The sequence below is a fragment of the Gymnodraco acuticeps genome, unplaced genomic scaffold, assembly GCF_902827175.1.
Source record: "Gymnodraco acuticeps unplaced genomic scaffold, fGymAcu1.1, whole genome shotgun sequence".
Lineage (NCBI taxonomy): Eukaryota > Metazoa > Chordata > Actinopteri > Perciformes > Bathydraconidae > Gymnodraco > Gymnodraco acuticeps.
Window position 1 is genome coordinate 1,812,052 of NW_022990947.1, and position 23,171 is coordinate 1,835,222.

At 40.3% G+C, this 23,171-nt stretch overlaps 2 protein-coding genes across 2 annotated transcripts in view; one reads left to right on the plus strand and one right to left on the minus strand.

Annotated features, from left to right (window-relative positions):
- fancc (FA complementation group C) overlaps positions 1-21,351 on the plus strand; it is a 31,115-nt gene extending 9,764 nt beyond the window's left edge. The window contains 12 exon segments of the mRNA XM_034234825.1: positions 6,059-6,166; positions 6,255-6,319; positions 6,855-7,019; positions 7,139-7,295; positions 13,758-13,813; positions 13,959-14,058; positions 15,099-15,174; positions 17,299-17,407; positions 18,809-18,983; positions 20,129-20,147; positions 20,150-20,334; positions 20,699-21,351. Of these exon segments, the coding sequence (XP_034090716.1) occupies positions 6,059-6,166; positions 6,255-6,319; positions 6,855-7,019; positions 7,139-7,295; positions 13,758-13,813; positions 13,959-14,058; positions 15,099-15,174; positions 17,299-17,407; positions 18,809-18,983; positions 20,129-20,147; positions 20,150-20,334; positions 20,699-20,890 (1,407 nt within the window). The 3' untranslated portion in view covers positions 20,891-21,351.
- Positions 21,352-21,815: 464 nt separating this feature from the next.
- aopep (aminopeptidase O (putative)) overlaps positions 21,816-23,171 on the minus strand; it is a 79,641-nt gene continuing 78,285 nt past the window's right edge. Inside the window, 1 exon segment of the mRNA XM_034234848.1 lies at positions 21,816-22,718. The gene's annotated coding sequence lies outside the window, so the exon portion shown is untranslated.

Below are 23,171 nucleotides of genomic sequence, written 5' to 3' on the forward strand. Positions count from 1 at the left end.
GTGCATATGTGCATGGTTGTGTTTGTGTCAATATTAAGTGTTTTTGATGGGCATATTGCTCTTTATAAATGTGCATATGTGTAAGTGTGATGGTGTATTGCATTTTGCATTATTAGGACATTGACATATTTTTTCCTTCAAATCAAGGAAAACATTCAGGGTTATATCCTGGCTTTTATGTTGGTGTACCTTCAATCTTTTTATGAATTACTTCATCATTGCATATAGAGCCATTACTGATATAAGGGGAAACTCACGGTATTAAAGGATTCCAGGCCGCAAACGTTAAGGTTTGGTTTTGTGCATTAATACATTAGTATGTTGTGCATTGATTTCTCAAATAGCAGGAGAAACATTAATATAGGCCAATGACTGAGACAAACTCAAACAAACAAAAAGTGGTTTCCTATCTACAGACTCCTTCTCAAATAGTTATCGCATTCATCAATGAACATTTAAAACTGCTTGTGTTCAAAAGTAATTTAAACATTGTATAGACTTAGTTATTGTAGCTTTATGTTTGTGGTACACCGCTGACGGTCAGAGTTAAAGGGTTCCCAGGGTCCACTCTACTCAAACTTACATTACAGGATGAAAGTGATCAAAGGGCACAAATACAATGAACTCATTACCAACTCTAGCTTCTCCTCATTCTCCTTCTCTTCTTCTCCTAATAAGCTTCCACTCCCCACAAGACAAGAGTGCCGGGAAACAAAAACAAAACAACCTATTCACCACGGCTCATCCCATCTGGGGGAGCAGTGCAGATGTATGATTTGAGGCCAGAGATGGTCTGTCTCTGAGTCTCCGTCTGTGTTGTGTTGGACTGCCTCTCCTACATCGCAGATTTCAGCCTGTTTTCTGTTAGCCCCATCTGATCTTGCTACCCAACATTGTTTTCTTGCTGCCTCTATTTAGATTGGGGATCTGGTGCTAAGTGGCACCTAAATACCGTGTTTATGTACGTTTCTGCATGTGCTCGCATATGTGCAAAAACATGTGTTTCACTGCTACTGTATATACGGTTAGTGGCCACATGTATTTGTATCCTTAAATGATGAGAGTATTTTGCCCTCGCCCTGACATCTTCCCCTTACCCCCTCCTGTCTGCCTCTCCTCTCCACATCTAAGTGTTCTCACCGGTTTTGATGATGCTGGGTACAGCCACATAGCTGCAGGCCATGTTAGATAGTCATTAATTCAATCCATGCTTTTCTCTCCATCCTGTCCTAGCAGGGGGACCACACAGTGCTGCAGTAACATGGCATGATCTTTGAGGGAGATGACAGATAAGTCAAGCATGAGAGTGTAATATTAGAGGCCTGGAGGACGGATGGGTTTGATAGCTTAATTTTGAATGACTCAAACAGGGTGAACCACAGGTTGGCCCTCGAGCTACTGTGGCAGCTTTATGGTTTGAAAACACATTTTGAACTCTCTGCTCACACATCTTTGTGAAAATAATGTTTCATCTTTATCTTTCTGTTCTCTTGGGTGGCATCCTTTTTTAAATGTGACTCCCTGGAATTAGTATTTATATTTCTTCCTTTATGTTTCTTTCTTTTACTTTGAGTAGTTTGTGAAATATTCTTATTTCTAATTGTCTTTGTTAAGTCAGTTTGATTAGTTAGTTACATGGGAAATATAAAAATGTCAATCTGTTATACAGTGGAGTGGAGTTACCTGCTATTCATATTCCTTAGCTGCCAAAAACGTTAAGCATTGTCCTGTGAGTCTTGATATCAATTTGAGTGGATACAAATACACTAACCGTATGGAACAGTTAGTTAATTTATACCATTGATTCGTTCCCATTTTAACGGGACACAGAATTGGAAAAGCCAAAGAGAATCTATTTATGTATATTGAAATACCTTATATTCCTGTGGTCAGAAGATGATAGATTGATCTTTAATATAACTTAACATTCTTAAAATTCTATTCTTTAATGCATTCTGTCACTGCACTAAGTTTGAGCACATTTGCTTATAAATTCATTATTTTTGACTAATCCTGGCTTTCTGTATTATTTTATAAAATAATCCCTTTTGTCTCTGCTGTTTTGACCCTCTGAGGCTATACTTAAGACATTGGTTTTGGGATAATTCAGTCATGGCTTTAGTAATTGTTAACAGGCAACCATCAAAACCAACCCAACTCTTTAATTGGTGCATTTTTCCACACCCTCAGTTATTATTTTAGATTTACGGAGGGATACTTTCTATGGCAACATGTCCAGGCCCCCAAAGCGAGCTTGGTTGCTTTGTGAAAGAGAGATGACTTTTGTCCTAAAGTATGTGCCTTCTATTACATTTGCCCTTCATTCAATCCTCAGGTTACCACACCCTTTATTCCCGCTCTTAATGTAGCCATTCCCGTCCCTCTCTGCCATTCCTTCTCACCACCTTCCTCCCTCTGTTATCCCCCAGCCCCACTGTGCCTCTCTTACCCACTGTGGGATAAGTGTGATTGGTTTTGTATGTACTCAATGTGCAGTTTGAGGGCGCTCAGATGGTAGTGATTGGGGTTGTTTTGTGAGACTATGTGGAGGGTAAGCATCTTAGCGTGCTGTAGAGCCCAGCCAAGTAAACCACACAGCTCCACCAGCAGCGCTCCAGTGCTCCTTCGTTTTTTATACTTCACTTATTTTTCCTTTTTTACATATTGTGCCTTTCTCAATGTGTCTCTCCTCATCCTGCGTTGATATTCTTTCATCTGCAGTCCAAAGGGATTTGCACTTTTTTAGTCTACTCTTTGTGGTGAGGTTGTTGCTGGTCTCGGTTCATTTGAGTTGTAAAAACAGATACGTGCTGAAGATGTGAGCCCTTGGCTGTTTCTGTTGGATCACACTTTCCAACTTGTAACAGTAAATCAATTTATTATGGTAGAATAAAAAGGACTGTTTTCATAATTCAGAGGGCTTAAGTCGCAATCCTGAATAGCGATGATTTTTTGCAAAAAATCAGTTTATTAATCATCATCACACAACACTGTACTGTGTGGCATCTTTGTTATTTCTAAGAAAGTTGAAATTGAATGTAACAAAGTCAGACACTCAACCTTCCTTTATCTTTTAAATAATATTGGTTAAGAAAGACAATCTCTTAGGTCTGAGAGCTCTCTCTTGATCACATGATGACTTACAGCAGTGGTTCCCAAAGTGGGGGGCATGACAGGCGCGAGAGACCAGGAGGAAAAATGGTAATTAAAAAAAAAAAAAACGCTAACGGATATAAAGAGTTTTTTCAACAACAAAGTGGAGGAGAGTCCTCTCCTGTCAGACTGAGAGGCTCAGTGAGGTAAAGGACTCTCTGAGTGTTTAGATAGTTAAATGTAGTCTAAGTTATCTCAGTGGGTCTCAAACGTTTTGGTCACCATTAATGTAAACAATTATTTCCGAGGCACACGTTTATATGATCATTATAGTTATAAAAAGAGAATAAATTAAAAACAGGTATGAAATACTATATGACATTAAAAAAAGAATACAGTTTGAAAGGGTGATTTGTAAAATATCCATAAAGAAAACGTAAATCTGTTTACAGTTCTGTTTCAAATGGGTGTTGAGAGATGTATCCATAGATCTCTTCATTTTGCTCTCAAAGTGCACCAGATTGATGCTTTTAACTTCAATATTTAAAAATAAATCTTCCCGGGGGAGCTTGCCCCCGGACCCCCCTATGTGAGGTCCACACACCACCTATAAAAATAGCACTTGACCCCTGCTTACACCTATATGCCTCAAGCCTTCATTGTAACTGTCACACTGTGTATGCGTGTGGGGAATGTTGCAGTAGAAAATTCCACTGTAGCGCCCGGTACATTAATGGGAACCCCTAAATGTTTGAGCACCCTCTATGAAACGTCAAGCTACCCCACAGCACCCCAAAATAAATATCTGGCACCCCCACTGAGCCTGACTATTTGTGTTGGGGGGGCCCGACTTATTTTTTTCTCCAAAGGGGGGGGGGCCTGACAGAAAAAGTTTGAGAACCACTGACTTACAGTATGAGTCTAGCGTGGCCCCCTCTTTGTTCCTTCATTAGTGTGAATGCTCTGCAACAGCATTCCACTATAGTTCTTCTGTTTCTCTTTAATCTTCTTCTTATTTCAACCAATATTTTGCCGTCAAATAACTTCAGCCTACTTTCAGCTACAGAAACCATTCAAATATCAAAAATATTCAGCCTTTTCAGCACACGATGGGAAACTTTCAACTTTTTCAAAATATGTTGTACTTTTTGAAATATTCAGCTTTTCTTTTTTTTTCAATGGGAGGAACCTTCAAATCCTCTTTTACCTACACCGTGCGCCAAATGCTACTCCTTCCACATACTTTCAGCTAGAGACTTAAATCCAACTTTAAAATGATCACAATACATTCAGCTATTAAAATCGTATTCAGACTTAGTTTGGAGCTTGGTAAAGATGCCTTCTTCAGATTTTAACATTAGTGTGTATTGCGCAGCTCGTTAAGTCTAGAGTGCTTTGATCTCAAAACAGAGTGGTGGAGAGCGTGAAATTCGCCCACATTTTTTTTTAAACCTGCCATAACTCCCAAACCCTACACTCATTGGACATAATTTTATGCTTGAATTGTAGGAAAACCTCTCTTACGTTGAAAAATAAAATTAAGCAAAACATTAAAATGCCTCTTGAGGGCATGAAGTGACAAAACCTTTCAACATGTCTCCATTAAGGCCCATTGTAAATTCAGCCTGATCTTTCGTCAGAGCAGCAGTTGCACACCTTTAGTAAATCTGCCAAAAATGCTTCATTATTGACCCGAAAGTGCACAAACAGCAGACTCAGACGCTCGTCAGGGTCCTGAGATGCTGCACGCGTTGACATTTTACTGATATCAGCTACCGTTTTTAAACTATAGTTAGAAATGTAAGAGGTTTATCTCTCATTCAGATCAATGGAAAGGCTTTCCTTTCACTGCACATCTCCATGGTAACCTTTGATCTCTGCACACAGGTGTTTGATAACGTCGTCACCATGGTAACCTTTGATCTCTGGGCTTACACACACAGGTTTGATAATGTTGTCACCTCAAACACAAACACACAGACTGTCTTAGCCTATTATTTTCTGTCTGATGGCGACTTCATACTGACTTCAACATGTTCCACATATTTTATACATTATTGGTGACGTATGGTTTTAGTTCAAACGTTTGCAGTTAAAATATTCTGCTGCTTTTCAAAGTGTTTTTACTTTATTTTCTCTTCTTAATACACATTCATTCACTACTACTTACATTTAATATCTAACTCCTTCAGCCTATTTTCAGCTACAGAAACCATCCAACTATTACATTATTCAGCTATTTCAGGACATTGAGGCTATACATTTGGTTGTTTATACCTTTTTTAAACCTTTTCTTTTAAATATTAAGCTTCTTCACTATTTTTCCTACCCTTCCAGTTTAACATTTCACTTTCAAGTTTTCAACAAAGTTATTGCAATGCATTTGAGCTGTAACAATTTTGATTAAAATCATTTCACTTTTCTGCATTTCTCTGCTCAGTTCAGCAACACACTTACTTGGTTTCTGTAGCTAAAAGCATCTACAGAGACCATTCAACTAATTCAGCGTTTTCTGCATTTTCAGCTAAATTCAGCAATAAATGTACACAGTTTACAGCATTCACACGCATTTTCAGCAGGAAATGCATTTTCTAGTTATGATTAGCTTTTTCTTCACAGACGAGAATCAGGGGAGTTTATTAGTCTAGTTTTATCAGTGTATGATGAGGCCCCTTCTGAAAAATGCTTGTAAAACACCAAGGCCCTCTGTAACAAAGAATGCTCATTTCTGAAGCTGCTCATATGCTGTCCATACATTCTCACTTACTGGGATGCCTTTTCTCCACTCATGTGGTTCAAATGATGTGACGCCACAAGAGTCATCCTATATTACAGTAACTAATTAGCTTTGATGTCAAGGGTCTTGGGGTTTGTGCAGATTGTATTAAAGTATTGTCTAATGTTACAGATATACACATAAAGTACAAATAATCAGCTACACATTATGTCGCCTGACTTTCCGCAGAAGGTGCTGTGTCAGCTCGCTACAGAAGAAGACGATCCTGCAGCGCAGACATTAATGAAGCGAACGGGTGTACCACCTAAAGAGTACCATGTCAAAGTACTTAGGAAGGTATTTGCCTTTATTTTTATTGACTTATTTGTGCCTTTGTTGATACTTTATGTATGTAATTAAAGCAGTACTAATTCCTTCATTTCAGATGGTGGCAATGCTGCAGGAAAACATTGGGAAGAGCTGCAGTTCTTTGGTCGACATTAATCACAGGTATAACACAGAAGTAACCAGAGCTGTAACAGTTATTTTCCTAGTTGATTAATCTGCTGATTCCTTTCTTGAATCATTTTTTGGTCTATAAAAATCAAGAAATAGTGGGGGAAATTGATCATGTTTTCAACAGCCCATTTTAAAGTGTTCACATATCTTGTTTGGCTGTCCTACAGACAAAATCAGAAAGAAGTGAATCCTTACATTTACCAAGCTCCACTAGAATCAAGCTTCTACTAATGAAAAAGTCTTCCCCACTTACGTTATTGCTGGCATTCAGAGTGGTATGCAATTTGTCAGAATTAAAGTGAAATCTTAACATAATAAGATTTGTATTTACTTGCACTATTTTATATGTTTTATTATGTTGCACTGTTGGAGGAGCCTGTGACCTAAGATTTTCATCGACATAACTGCACTGTAGCTATGTACAAATGACAATAAAAGCCTTGAATCTTGAGATGATATGACACTTTTTTTTCTTTGCAGGTCATTGATTAGCATTTCAGATAATGCAGATTTTGTCTCGGTGCAGGTGTTCATGTGACAACCTTCTGGCAGCGTCAGAGGCTTGTGTCCCCCTGGTCTCTCTCCCCGAGACGGCTCCTCTCATCAGAGCTCTGTTGCAGCAGCCAGCGACTTGTGTCAGGGCAGCACTCAGTCAAGACTTCCTGGACGCTCTGACCTCTGCCTACTCCAGGTAGGGAGTTCCTGCTGTAAAATATGTTTTCAATAAGTTTTACTATTGATTTACAGTATTAGATTAATCCTTTTTGGAATATTTCAGATGTTATATAATTAGGTGCTGTTTTCTTTCAGCAAATGCGTGTTATTGGAGGAGCAGGAAGTAGTCTCTCTGTGGTATCATAGCCTGTCCAGTCTGGAGGAGGCAGTGCTCAGTTTGCTGGAGTGTGTTCTCCCCGACACAGGTTACACACCACAGGAGCTGAAGCGGCAACTGGCACAGTCCTTGCTGGTGGGTACTTTTTTTGTTATGAGGTCTCAAAATCCTAACTTAAAAACCATAAAGGCATGCGTTTCTGCGATAGATGTGATCTGATTTGCCCAAAACATGTTTCAATTATGATACTCATTTTGTTTAGGGCTACAATTGTTTTTCTTATTATTAAATCTGCTGATTTTCTCATTTAGAGTATAAAAGACCAAACGGTGTCAGATATTGCTGCATCATGATTTACCAGAGCATGAGGCGACATCTTGAAATTGCTTGTTTTGTTCAACAGTCCATAAGCAAAAGATATTCAGTTTGCAATTAAATGAAAAAGACATGAGAGTGAATTTCTCTTTTGAGAAACTGGATCTCTGTTATTGTTAGACATTTTTGCTGGGTTGGAAAAATACTGATGAATAAATGTTATGAATAGTCTCCCACTTATCATGACAATGGTGGATGAAATAGGTGAAATGTCCAATTATTTTTCAAATCTGGTTTTTGCAAGTGATTTCTAAGTAAGTGTGTAGTGGAACCCGAGATTTAAAGTATATTTTTGACCTTTTTTTTCTCCAACATCGTTGTGGGAAGGGGTTGGTTTTTGAGAGCCAGGCAAAAGACCAAAGTATACTGAAATGTTTTTGTGGACCTGGAATTGTTATTTGATCGTGAGAGTGCTTCTTAAGCATATCATCAACTTGTGATATTGCTGTCGAGTAACCAATGATGTTGATCCTCACAGTTAGAGTTGGAGAGAAATGTGTAGATCATCATGTCATTGTGCTGTGGCATTTTCTGCTGCATGAATTAGCGGCATTGTTCTTAAATTGGTGACATATTGCTGTTGTTAAATGGGTTTGTTATTTACATAGTTTGACTCATCTGCCCTGAATTACAGAGTCTCACATCAGAAATCACTTCACACTCCATGTGTTATTAGCTCCATATTGAACTGCTCTGTAAACTGAAACCAAACAGCTTGAATATAAGGCCTGCTCATTTATTTTGAGGTATGGCATTTGTAATGTTTTTGTATGCATAGTTCTTGGAAGCGTTCCATTGTTTTGTATTGGTGGACCTTTATCGACTGTTTTTGCCTGGCTAACTCACGCCATTTGGCTAAGCTCTGCATGCATCTCACATCATTTGGCTAGCTCTAAACGGCATATCACATCATTTGGCCTGGGCTACGCAGCTTTACTGTGCTGGGTAAGTACTGAACTCTCTGTCACTGGAGATCTTGGCCTACTCACTTTATATAACTTAAAACCATGCCTTGTTCAAAAGTAACAAGTCATTTCTCATTTATAGGTTGTTATGGTGTTGTTGAAGATAATGTCCTCATTACTACAATGCAATCAGAAAATACCAGCAGTGTTTTGTGTTCTTTTAACTTGGCCTCCAGTGGCTGCTTTTTATCCCATAATAATGTGGAACATGCTCATAGACATATAATCGCACAGACATAGCAAGGATGACAATGAAATGATTACATGTGTCACTAAAACTACACAATTCCATAAACCTCAGACAAAACACAAAAATCTAGACCTATCTATAAAGTAATATATTCACCTGGTGGGCAAGATGTACAAATGGAGTGGAGGGTAGGAGGGTAATCTATTTGGACATGTTTCCTACAAATTGTTTATGCCAAACATCTGTGCCAAGCAATACAATACCTTGTGCGCACATTTATGAATGGAGTCCTATTTACCTAGGTTACTGATTGCCTTGCCTTTTGGGAGTTTTAAACATCAACAAAACAAGAACCTACCTGTCTATTGCCTCATGTTAATTTAGGCAACGTTTGTAAGTTGTGTCACTCCTGTGTTCCCCGAGTGATGGTCCACTTGAGCTGTGTATATATATCAGGCTAGAATGCACACGTTTTCAGTTTAAGATCTATCCAACAAAAGTTAGGATAGATTAGAACACATTGGTGTACATGTTTATGCACTGCTAACTTCAAATGTACAGGAATATGCCTGCATGTCAATTGAAGAGCCAGTATAAGAGAGATAATGTGTGTGTGTGTGTGTGTGTGTGTGTGTGTGTGTGTGTGTGTGTGTGTGTGTGTGTGTGTGTGTGTGTGTGTGTGTGTGTGTGTGTGTGTGTGTGTGTGTGTGGTGTGTGTGTGTGTGTGTGTGTGTGTGTGTGTGGTGTTTGTGTGTGTGTTGTGTGGCCTAGCATTACTATACTTGTGGGGACCCTAAATCTGTTTACAACAGTCACGTGTGGGGACTCGCCTCCCTTATGGGGACAAAATGGAGGTCCCCTGAGGGGAATCATTAATTTTAGGGTGAAGACTTGTTTAGGTTAGGTTAAGGGTTAGGGTAAGGTTAAGGGTAAGGCATGTGTTGGTTAGGTTAAGGTTAGATAAGTCTCCAGGAAATGCATGTAAGTCAATGGAATGTCCCCTGAAGTGATGTGTGTGTGTTGTGTGTGTGTGTGTGTGTGTGTGTGTGTGTGTTGTGTGTTGTGTGTGTGTGTGTGTGTGTGGTGTGTGTGTGTTGTGTGTGTTGTGTGTGTGTGTGTGTGGTGTGTGTGTGTGTGTGTGGTGTGTGGTGTGTGTGTTGTGTGTGTGTGTGTGTGTGTGTGTGTGTGTGTGACATGTTGGCTGTTTACTTCTCTGCCCCGCAATGGAACTATTTGTTTACCCTCTCATCCATCTCTGATCCACCTCTGTTTTTATCACCTTGCTAGTTCACACGCACATGTGTGCATGCGAGCCCTGACACACATATAAACATAAACTCACATGCCGCCATGCTCTGTTTATGATATTGCATCTGGTATAGCGTGTCAGGCGTTAAGATGGTGGGAGGCATACGATTAGGTTTCACTTAGCCTTCAGGTTGTTTGGATGTCAGATGTGCGTTTCACAGGCCTGTCTGTCTCTGTTGGTGTGCAGGTGTGCAAGAGCCACACAAAAAGTGAGAGGCGTACTAGCTGACTGCCTTGTGTCTCCTCTCTTCTCCCTTTCACTCACTTGTTTGAACTGCAATAAAAAATGGGAAACATGAAATTAAGCTCACATTCCTCATTTTGGCTGGTCCCACCGCTCTGTGATCTAATGAGAGACACAAACCCAATAACAATAAACACTCACATCCTGGGCCTACCTGGCAACGAAAAAAGATGTTTGTTGTGTGCTGTAATTGACCCCCCTTGAAATATTAGTGGTAAGTTATGGAGGAGGATGCTCAGAAAACCCATCTGTTTTCAGTAGGGGCAACGATGTCAGTCTGCACACACGCATGCATGCTGGCATGAAAGCCACATACGCAGGATCACACTGACACACATAAAACGTAGGCCAACGTATTGCGGATTCCAAACTAAACAGTAACATGCACGACACGTTTTGTTTGATTGATGGATGCTGTGCAAAGACAAAAGAGAAACAGACATGGCACAATTGAGGATGAAAGCACTTGATTAGTGTTGGATTATTGTAATGATGCCATATAAACACTGGGTGGGGCTGTTCGTACTGATTGACCTCACTTAGTCTCTAGTTGGTCTGTTACCCTGGCCCTTTTCATTACATTTGGAGGTACATGTGTGCCTTGACAGGAGCAGGAAAACAATCTTAAACGCCTCTTTACAGAAACAGGTTTTAGGTTCATTTTCGGCTTTGGTGTACTGAATGCTTTTTAATAGTGGGCAACTGTGGCTGCGGTGATCTTTCAACCAGAAGGTTGTTGGTTTGATCCAAGCCAATGCAGTCAATATGTCGATGTGTCCTTGGGCAAGCTACTTAACCATGAGTTGTTCCCAATGGCATGGCCAACTGTGTATGAATGCGAGTGAATGTTAGCTTCCTAGAGCAAGTGGCACTGCTGTGTGTGAATGAGGTGTGAAAGGGTGAATGGTGACTCGTAAAGACTGGATAAAGCACTATACTGTAAAACTAAATCCATTTAAGTACAGCCCATTTACCATTTAATAGACGCTTTACCCCATTATTAACTGATGACACAGATGGCAGGTTTAAAATGTGCTGTATGTGAAACAAACAAATAGAAAACATATACATGTATGATTGTGGTGCTCTTTAACTACATATGCTGCTCTTATAATGAAGAATATATCCTTATAGGAGTGTTCAGGGAGAAAGTGAGACTAATTGGGGACTACAACATATATAAACGTGTAGAGAGCGGCTGATGTGGAGAGTACAGCTATTAAATGTTTCTACTGGGGCGTTTTAGAATGTGTTAAATCTAAAACACATGATGAATGTGCATTAGGCAAAGATGAGAGAGTAAGTGTGTGGGTGTGTGAAGGAAGAACTGACAGAGTGCTTAATGAGGAGAGAGTGAGAACAAGGGGGAACAGTGGCTCAATGGGGGTGTATAGATGATGCAACAGTGACATCCAGTGGTCATATATCGTAAGTTAATATTGAAATTTGGTTAAAGGTCCCATGACATGGCCATTTCTACTGATCATAAGTCCATTGTTGAGGTATACTAGAATAGATTTATGTTGTGCAATTTTCCAAACTAACATTGGTTTCTCATACAGCATCTCTGTATAGTATGTGTTCACTCTCTGTCGTAAACGGCTTGTTGGAGCTACTGCCCCCCCTCCCTATGAGCCCAGTGTGCTCTAATTGTCAGGGGCAGTTCTAGGGGGGGGCCAGGGGGGACCAGTGCCCCCCTAACACTGACCTCTGACCCCCCTGTGGCCCCCCTAACAATGAAATGTTTTTTTCTTTTCTTTAAATGTATATTTTCTGGTACTCGGTTTGCCAAAAACCGCAGGATTTTGTTGCTGTAATGTGAGATTGTGCAGACACCCTTATGTAAAGTAGAGATGTAACTGTTCATTACCTTTATTTTTATATAAATATGGTGTTAGTGCAAACATTGCACTATAACTTAAGCTGAAGCTAACAGTACTAACTATAAGATCTATCTGAAATAAATAAGTGTACTGAAACAAATACCAATAACTGTATTGCATTGTTTTCTTATGCGCAATTACTTCATACTGTCTAGTTCTCTTTTTCATCCTGCATTTATTGTGCCCCCCTCAGAAAATAACTGGCCCCCCAGTGGCCCCCCCAGTCAAATTGGTCTAGAACCGCCACTGCTAATTGGTCAGCTCGCCCACTCTGTTCTGATGAGTCCACTACCGTTACAGCGGAACATCAGTGATTATGTGTTACAATGGCGTTAGCAACCAGAAAGTGACACCAGTAATGACAAACAGATGAGAATGCTGCGTGGGGTCTGGGTGCCGTGTTGGCGGGACGTTGCGAGGCTCGCTGCTGCAAGGAGCGGACAGTATGAGCAGGCTTACTGGTGTGGTTTCCGGGTCAGCGAGACACAGCCGAAACCAGCCCGAGCACACACACACACACACACACACACACACACACACACACACACACACACACACACACGCAGACACGCAAGCCTCGCTGTGTTCCGCCGTTAGGCTGAGAAATCCGCGGAGCTGCAGCTGAGAAAAGATTGTGTGTGTGTGTGTGTGTGGAAGTCTACTTAACAAGCTAAGTCCGTAACAGGACGTAACGGCTCCGCGGATTGGTCCATTTGGACCAATTGGTCCATGGGGTACTCGTTACATCACGAGGTTCCCGGAAGAAACAAATGGAAAAAGAAACATCTCCAACGAGGTGTTTTGGAGCAGCATAGACAGGTATTTCCTGTGTTAGAGTTTTACACACACACACACACACACACACACACACACACACACACACACACACACACACACACACACACACACACACACACACACACACACACACACGCAAGCCTCGCTGTGTTCCGCCGTTAGGCTGAGAAATCTGTGGAGCTGCAGCTGAGAAAAGTGTGTGTGTGTGTGTGTGTGTGTGTGTGTGTGTGTGGTGTGTGTGTGTGTGTGTGTGGTGTGTGTGTGTGGTGTGTGTGTGTGTGTGTGTGTGTGTGTGTGTGTGTGTGTGGTGTGTGTGTGTGTGGTGTGTGTGTGTGTGTGTTGTGTGTGTGTGTGTGTGTGTGTGTGTGTGTGTGGTGTGTGTGTGTGTGTGGTGTGTGTGTGTGTGTGTGTGTGTGTGTGTGTGTGTGTGTGTGTGTGTGTGGAAGTCTACTTAACAAGCTAAGTCCGTAACAGGACGTAACAGCTCCGCTGATGACCGTGATGTAACGAGTACATCACGAGGTTCCCGGAAGAAACAAATGGAAAAAGAAACATCTCCAATGAGGTGTTTTGGGGCAGCATAGACAGGTATTTCCTGTGTTAGAGTTTTACTCGCTACAGGGTGTACTTGAGGGTTTTTGACTCTCCAGACCGTTTACATGCATAAAAAGCTACATAACACACAAGGGGACGAGTAATAACCAGAAAAGCAGGACATGGGACCTTTAAATGTATAGAATGGATTAGTGAAATAGATTATCATGTGGTTATCATCAACCTTTTTCTATACTTTTGTACTGTCAACATTTACATTGAGTTTTTTGTGTGTTTCAGCCTAAAGCCTGTGCTCAACACTGCTCCATATTTCTGGTTGTGAACGACATCTTCAGGTGAGAGTTGGTGTGTTATTTTGAGGCTATGTGTGCTAAGTGTTAAAGGCTTTTAGTATCATGTTCTGGCCTGATAAAGTGTGTATTTCTGAATGTTTGTTGACGTACTGCAGTGGCATTCCCAATAATGGCGTGTGTCCGACAGATCTTTCCTTAAGCAAGCTGAAGGGAATGAGTCCGTCAAGTATCTCATCCAAACCTTTTCCAGCTGTTTCTTCAGGGAACTGGCTCTGCTGCAGCATAAGGTATTCCTCAAGTTTCCTGCAACATATGTGAAAGTCAGACTTAAATATTTATTTGGACAATTTCAATTCTAACAATTAGATTGAAATCCAACATCATGAAGCCAACTGTGGTTACAAGAGCAGACATTGTTGCCGACAAAATGCCGCATTTAATGCTACTGCTGCTAAATTTGATGACCAAGGAATTACAACATGTTCCTCTTTATTACTTCATATGACTGCATCTACTGTAGAAAACTTTCAACTTTACAAAGCTGTCTATTTATTCGTATTTACCATCTTAGCTGGGAGTACAAAAACACTACTATGCTATAAACAAGGAACTCCCCATGCAGGCAAAATCACTTAACATTTGATAAATCTTCCACATCATTATCACTTCATCTCCAGCTGGGAGCTCGCTACTCACACTACACAAACACCACAGTTCACACATCTGTCTCGATGATAATAAATAAAAAAAGCTTTTGGAGCATCAATTTGCGGGTATTAACTTTGCACAGATAAAACACCTGTGACATGTGGAAACCACTGTGAGCTGTAGCACTAATGTGTCACAACGTACATTTCAACTTTTGCATCAACTCTCAGGCACCACAGATTCTCTCACATACACATGAGTCTGTGCAGGGAACCCTCCATCCACACATCCTGTGTGCCTGTGGGGAATTATCAGGCTCTGACATGTCAGTCATTACTGTCAATAGGACGGAAAACATGTGTTACAACGTAGGTGTGATGTATTAACTAATTAACAGTTCTGTGGATATAGTTGATCTCCTTTTCACCTCTATTAACCAGCAGATGGCAGTGCTACAGTGTATACGCAGTGGATTTGAAGTTAATGGCTGAAGTCACACTGCACTAAACACTCCCTATTACACGCTACATTACACATTAGCACCTACTGTATCACTGTTACACAGACTACCATTCAAAATGTCATTTCTCAGGCTTTCAGAGCACTGGTGTATGTGTTCAAGGTAAAAATGATTTACATTTATGAAGCTCAGGAAAATGTGTGCTTTGTGTTGGTTCAGACGAGTGGTTCTTTGAAGGCCTCGTTCCCACAGTCACCTCAGAGTCTGCTGATTCCTCTTTGGACCCGGCCGTCAGGTCAGTGTGTGCACACACACTCATCCACGTATGCGTGTGTGGCTGTGTGTGTAGGTATCTGGATATTTAACTCTTACACAATGCACAAAACCCTGTATTGATAGAAGAAGGTCAGGTATTATTTAACTGTGGGTCAACAGAGTGTTCCTGCTGCAGAGTGAATGGGCTCTTGTGTGTGAATCAATTACAGTTAGTTAACCACACTGAGTGTTTTATGTTAAATATAAAAGTTATAAGACATAATGTCGAACAGTAGTTATACTCAGTGTTGGTTATCATATTAAATAAATACAGAAGTTTATTGAGTTGCCTGTTTTGTACAAGCTACATTTGACTTCTATAACTAAAATCATACATTTTCTAACACAAACACAATAATGCATCTTATTATTATTCTTTATTAAGATGAATATATTTGATCTAAACTGAAAATGTAACACCAGTGTTTATCTATGGGAATATTTACTGTTAATGTACGCTTAGTAGGTGAGTGTAGGCACACAGGGGAGCAGAGCTTATCAGTGTGTGCCCAGGCTGGCCTGTAGGCAGGAATGATTTACATGAATGGAGCCATTTAGGGACACACTGGAGCCCAGCCAGAACTCAGAGTTAATTATTGCCCTGTGTGTGTGTGTGTGTGTGTGTGTGTGTGTGTGGTGTGTGTGTGTGTGTGTGTGTGTGTGTGTGTGTGTGTGTGTGTGTGTGTGTGTGTGTGTGTGTGTGTGTGTGTGTGTGTGTGTGTGTGTGTGTGTGGTGTGTGTGTGTGTGTGTGTGTGTGTGTGTGTGGTGTGTGTGGGTGTGGGTGGGTGTGGGTGTGGGTGGGTGTGTGTTATGGGTGTGGGTTTTACTAGAAACTTAACCTAAACGGTACTATGAAAAGTAGACATTTTGAGTTTTATCATGATTTGTGCTTCCTCTGTAAAAAGTTATAAATGAAGACATGGCAGTGTTAAAGTATTCTGTAAAGTGTGTGTCAGCCATACTGCAGGGCTTTGGTACAACATTGGGTTTGTGGTAGGGGAGTTATTTTCCAAAGAACAATGTGGCTTGCGACAAAAAAACACTCTAACCCTTTAAGCACAAAAAAAAAGAATAGCTGGAAAACAGGAACATCAAGTAGTTCAGTTCTGCTTGGAAAATACTTGGGCCTGATGTTTGGGAAGTTGTAACTTGTGGTACCCTCTGAACGGCTATAACTTCACTTTCTAAATGTGTCTTGCATTTAGAAGCATTCTGCATTGTAACATAAGAATAGTTAGATCTTATGGGAAATTAACTTATTGGCTCTCTTGCTGAGGGTTATATTGGAAGAATGAAGCCACACTTATGTCGGTACACCAATAAGATGCTACTGCCACCAGCTGCTTAGCTTAGCTCGGCACTAAGCCTGGGAACAGGAGAAAACAGCTAGTTTGGCTCTGTCAAAAGTCAACATAATCTGCCACTAGCACATAACTCACTCATCAGCTCATTTGTTTAATACAAACAAAACCCAAGTGTAAAATAACGCTGAAACAAACCTTTTTCAAATTACAAAAACATTTCTGGTTCCAGCTAGCATGTGAATATTTGCTGGTTTAATATGATTGTAAAGAACATATCTTTTGTTTTACTATTAAGTGGACACAAAAATATATAACTGGATTCTCTAAGGCTTGTGTCTGCATTTTTACTATTCTTCTGACATTTTATATACCAAACAATGAATAAAGAAAATGACAAATTCATCAATAGTGAAAATAAACTCAATTGTGGTGAGGATTCTTGTCTCCACTTTGAAGTTGCCAGGCAACAGCTAAGAAGTTTTGTATGTATTGGCAATAAATAGTCCCTTACATTACCCACCATTAAACCAAATCCTGTTACTTTTACCCTTAAGTTTTTGTAAAGATTAAACATATGACATATTATAGCTTTATATTTACTGTCCTAATATGAGAATGGCATCTTTTTATATACAGTAACCCTTAGAAAGGAAGCAAATAAATGTATTTTCCATAATGTTGAACTATTTCTTTCACAATGACTAGATAGCTGGCTTTGAATATTGTGTATACCTAGATTGTCTTGGTGCTTCTATGTGCTGCAACTTTATATTTTGTATACCTGAATCTGTTCTTGCAGAGATGCCTCAGGAGGCTTGGCGACATCACCTGAACTGGCTCAGCTGCTCCTTACAGAGACTGACCGAGGAGGAAGAGGAGGGAGATGAAGACGGAAGCAGAAGCACCAGGTTAGAGTGAGAATATGTTCATGTGTGTCTCCCTTGTTTCTTATTTCCATGAGCTTCTGTTGAGGGGATGTTTAGTCAGAGGTCCTTCCGGGTGCAGTGTGTGGCTTCTCAAACCGAGTATGAAAGGCTATGAGCTTGGGAATGAGAGAGCTGTTGAGAAATCCGGTGTTAAAAAACTCAATAAGAGAAAAGGAATGCAGAAGAAGAACCAAAGGAGGAAAACATGCCACGTTATTATGAAGTATAGAAAAGCAGAGAGTGAGAAAAAGAGGACTGAGGATACTCATAAAAAGCAGAAAGCAGTTGATGTCCAAGACAGAGAGGGCTGACTTGACACCCTTCAGCTGCAGTTTTTAACAGGGCCCATTATTCCCACTGCTGCTCTTTCTGGAGCTCCAAGCTAAACTCCCAAAACATTGTTCTGAGCCAGCGTTGGAGAATAAACATGTTGTGTTGCTCACTGTGACCATGCAGCTGCCAGGGCTCTGCAGAGGGGAGCTGTGGGGGAAGAGGAGGATGAGGAAGAGAGGCATAACGACGGTATTATGGACATTTGAGAAAGAGACATTCTTATCACTCTTCTACCTTCAAGTTATAGTCTCTTGTTGCAGCTGTTGGAATCTGCTTTGTTAACATGTATTATAATATCCCCCCTTTCTCTCCTTTTTTTCCAAGTTGTTTTTTAATGTTTGGAGAACAATTTGGGTGTACACTGGCGCTTCCTGTGAAAACCACCCAAATCACCTTAGTTTATAGATATTAAAACCTATTTATAGCACTGCAAGCTAAATGACCCAGGAAGTTCCAGTAGAATGCTTCGTTTATAACCCACCATTACAAACTGAAATAGAAAAAAGATAATACATTTGACCAAATGTTGTATTTAAAGGTCCTCTTGTGTTTTTTTTCCAAAGTGTTGAGCTCTGTCTCGTAGTATGTGGACTTGCTGACTCATTTAATCAAGATTGCTGCCATGCTAGTAGGTCAAATATATTTATTATGCTCAAGGTAATAGCTGATTTTGACTATAAATGATTCAGTTATTTCTTTAATAGTATAATATTCATGCTGGGGAAGGGTCTAGCTGCAGTCTCACAGTCTCTCCATTTTACGAGGATCTTCTGCTTACTCTATACTACTCTTATAGTAATTGCTCAGACAGTCAGACAGTGCTACTTGCAGAAAGTCCTTCAGCTCCCATGATGCCCAGCGTACGGATAAAGCCGTGTGTGTGTGTGTGTGTGTGTGTGTGTGTGTGTTGTGTGTGTGTGTGTGTGTGTGTGTGTGTGTGTGTGTGTGTGTGTGTGTGTGTGTGTGTGTGTGTGTGTGTGTGTGTGTGTGTGTGTGTGTGTGTGTGTGTGTGTGTGTGTGTGTGTGTGTGTGTGTGTGTGTGTGCTCTAGGGGGCACCTCAGGGTGTTTGAGGCCTGGTTCCTGCTGATCCAGTGTGCCCATTGGGTGCAGGTGGCCGTCCAGCTGCTGGCCACATCGCAGCCTGAGGACTGCGGCCCCCCCCTGTGGCTGCTCACCTTCTACCACCACCCCACCAACAGAGGGCACCACAGAGCGTCACAGCTGGTAAAGTTTCAAAAACAATATGGATAAAATATATTATTAAATGTAATTGTTAAACTTGTCCAGACATTCATGGTCCCCAGAGGATATATCCCCTGACTTTTCCCCTAGTATCACTTACATTTCATTGTTTAACTTTAATTTATGTCCAAGTACAAACCTGATGTCATTTCCATCGGCCACAGCTGTACTTGTGTTTAGTGCTAATTAGCAATGTTAAAGATGTTCAATGCTAAACATTTGACCTTTAAACGTCAACGTTAGCCTTGCCATTGTGAGCGAGTTAGCATGCTGGTCTCGAGCTTAAAACACTACTGTGCCCAGTCTCTTAAAGAAGTCATTGTGGTCTTGTTTACCATTTAATTTGGAAACCTTTGTATGTATAACTTGAATCCTAAATCGTTGAGGTCACTGAGGGATGAACAATATCAAAAATATTTTGAGTAAAGTTTAGCATAAATAAATGTCACCTTTTGTCTTAAGTTAGCCTTTGTGTGCACAGTAGACTGGAGTAAAATACGTTATTTGGTAACTGGGAATCAAGTTTGAATTGTGACCCCAAGAATTAAATTGGAATCAAATCATATAATACCAAAAAAAACGTTCCCTACTACTGATGTGCCGAGCTTTGTTTGATATGACTAGAGAAGGTAGTAGTGTGGATATATCCAGTCTATCTATAGCACGTGCAATATCATAACTCAACAACATGACACTTTGAATGGTCTGTTGTCATGCTACTTGTAGTTGAAAGCCATGGAACAAATATAGAGAAAGAAGAATAACACATTAAATGATACATTATTGATGATCTGAGAGGGGAAGAAGGAGACAGTGGCAAAGAGAGTAACAGATGAGGGAGGGGTGAAGAGGGCGATGTAGTATTGATTCCTCAGTGAGTGTCTGGCCGGCTGGCCTGAGTTTCATCTCTCTGTCTCCTGTGTGTCCGCCTCCTCTCGTAACCTGGGAGACTCGCTGTCGTCGCCGCCGTCTCTCCCTTTACGATCGTTCAATCAACAATGAATAACTAATCAATTGATTTTTGTTTTGTAGGAAAGAAACTTAAATCAATTATCTTGATTCCAGCGTGGACTGTGGATAAAACATGTCAGCTGTGAATAACTGTATCCTGTTCTCTGTGTTTCCAGGTACATGCCAAAGAAGCATGGACCACCTACGCTCTCTGTTCTTAGCTCATCCTCTTCCTGTTGACTGCGTGCAGTTATTGGTCACTCTGCTGTCCCCAAAAACTCAGCCAACATCACCGTCACCCTTTTTGATCCTCAGTCTCTTAGTCAACTTCTGTGTTTTCTTCCAACAATCGCTGAGTGGGTCAACAGAGATTCTACAAACGGTGAGAAAAGGATTTGTTTTTCGTCCACCAAAAATCTCATTCAGACATTATCTCATCTTGTTCCACACATCCCATGGTTAGTCATGCACATGCACTCGGTGTACATTTTGTCCCGATACAATATATTTTTTACTTGGGACTGGATGTTCATTTTTGACCTTATAAAAGCAGTTGTCATAAAAAAAAATGATACCTCGAGGTCCACTTTATAGCTTTTCTGGAGCTTTTCCCCAGTGTCACACAGTATTCATTTAATCACTTCAAGCCCCTTATCTTTTAAAGTAATACAATTTCAAGTTACCATATCCTGGTAAAGCTGTACTTCAAACAATCATATATTTGTTTAATCTTTGTGTGTGTCCAGGTGGTGAACCGGTCTGGTCTGGTTAATGAAGCCGTGTGTGTTCTCAGCTCACTGGAGCTCAGGCTCAACGAAGATAGCTGCTTATCAAGCGACACCAACAGAGTTCATCTCAGGATCAAGGCACTTCAAAACACACTAACACATATGTGTGCAGCATTGAATCCTGCCAACACACACACACACAAACATTAATCACAGAGCCACGCAGCCGCGAGTTCATCCTCGACGCAGGTTTTCTCAGGGCACCTTTGCAGAATGACAAATAGCCAGGCTCTTGTCTAGATGTGCTGCGGTGCGGTGACAAGTGTGTCAAAACAACACAGCAGGGACAGATTATGTGGAGAAGCTACAATGATATGCACTCACACACACACACAACTACAAGGACACTTGAGCAGTGACAGATCACACTATAAAGAAGCAGCAGCTCGTACATTGTGTTGAAGTCCTCCCACTCATAAAATTTGCTTACAAAAAAAAATCCTTCACATTATACATGCTGACTGAAAGACATTTGTTTTTGGAGAAAAGGAAAAATAATTGCCACTTATCTTTGTATAAATACTATTTGTTTTCAAATGTTTCTATTGATAAGATATTCAAAGAGTATTGTAAATATGATAAAATATAAATAAATGGATGTCACTTCTTTATCTTTGTTTCCTATTTCTTCATTATTTAAAAAAAATGGAGAATGACTTTTTCATCGTTTCATTCATTTGAAGTGCAGGCATTTAAATGTACAATTTTCATTTTCATTTTTCATTTCATATGATTCGACTGAACATTGTGTGGTGTGTGGTGTGTGTGTGTGTGTGTGTGTGTGTGTGTGTGTGTGTGTGTGTGTGTGTGTGTGGTGTGTGTGTGTGTGTGTGTGGTGTGTGTGTGTGTGTGTGTGTGTGTGTGTGTTGTGTGTGTGTGTGGTGTGTGTGTGTGTGGTGTGTGTGTGTGTGTGTGTGTGTGTGTGCACACGCGAGTGGGTTCAAAAGCAACATTTAAAAACTGATATCCCCTTGTTTGAATACAATAGAAGGGAGTTCTTATTGAGGTCGATATTGAAGTCAACACAAAAGTCTTACCTCTTGGAGAAGTTGTAGTGAAGCATCACACTTTAGTACACAGTTTGTACAGTGACTTTTTAATACAGAAATATAACATATTTTCACCTGGTTTGTTAAAAAATGACTTGGATTTCACTCAACCTTTATGTATAACAGTATAAAAGAACTACCACCAGAAGTAGGTTATACATAATCATGTTAGGTTATCTGAAATGTATCTGGCTCTAATAATTCTACTTATTAGCATCAAATCAGTTTAGTAGGCAGGCTGTACTAACTCCAGGTTTTCCTCCTTCAATGAATGCTTTAAAAAAGTAATGTGTTTAATATGAAATGTTTTTTAGCTTCAACGTATCAAGTCTGATGATTATTTGTTAACATAGCAGTTACAAAACCCTCATTACACGTATTTTCCAGTGTCATTACAGGACAGTGGCCAGATGTAATTTGTATGTATAAAATATGACTCACCTGAAAGTATTTTCTATCTAAACTCTTAAGAACCAGATCATGGCTTCAGACTAAACACACGTGAAGTCACACCTACAACACGCAGAGAAACTTAAACACAGCAGCTCAGGTTATTTAAACAACGATGGCCTGTGCAGTGTTTTTATCCATAGAATACCTCTCTTTTCTTCCACTATCTATCATTTTAGACAGGTGGCATGATGTCATTTTACTCTTGTACCACAGCATAATGTATTAAACCACCCTGCATCCTTATAGGAACAGTTTGTATAGCTTTTTGTTCACAGACAGTTATTTATTTAGACATGGACAGAGCTGCCTCTGAACATTGCCAGTTTGCCTTGGCTGTAAGAGCGCAGCCTTCTGGTGTCCACCCTGCCGAGTGATTCTGCAGCATCTGCCCCCCGACAGAGGAAGAGGAGGTGAGCGCTGGACCCTCGCAGTCTGATTGGAGTCAAGCTCCTGTCAGCTCCGTCTGTAGTTGGAACCTGGAAGAAAGATAAATGTTCAGATTAGAGCATTACAGAACATCTGGGATACTTTGATATCCTGGGGCGGAACAGTTGGTATCTCTCTGCTAAAAATACTGTGTGTGTTCAGTCTTGACAAAGAAATCCACATTAGATATTGTTTGGCCTAAAACAACAAAATATTTGAGGGTTTAAGAATCCGTTGTGAATAGATCGACCATTAGAGTTGTTGAAGGATCTCTAATTAATTACAGAACAGTATTTAGAAAATAATCTGCAGTTTTACAGTAAATACTAATGAAAACACAATTAGGGCTGTAAAGAACTCATCTAAAAATGTGTTAAATATGTTGATGAATTGTTTAGACTTAGGTTTATATTAGCAAATGTGACCTATTTTCCAGAAACCAAATCCCAATCTTTAAACTGCCCATTTTTTCAAGTCCAACCGAACACAAAGGCAAGGCAATT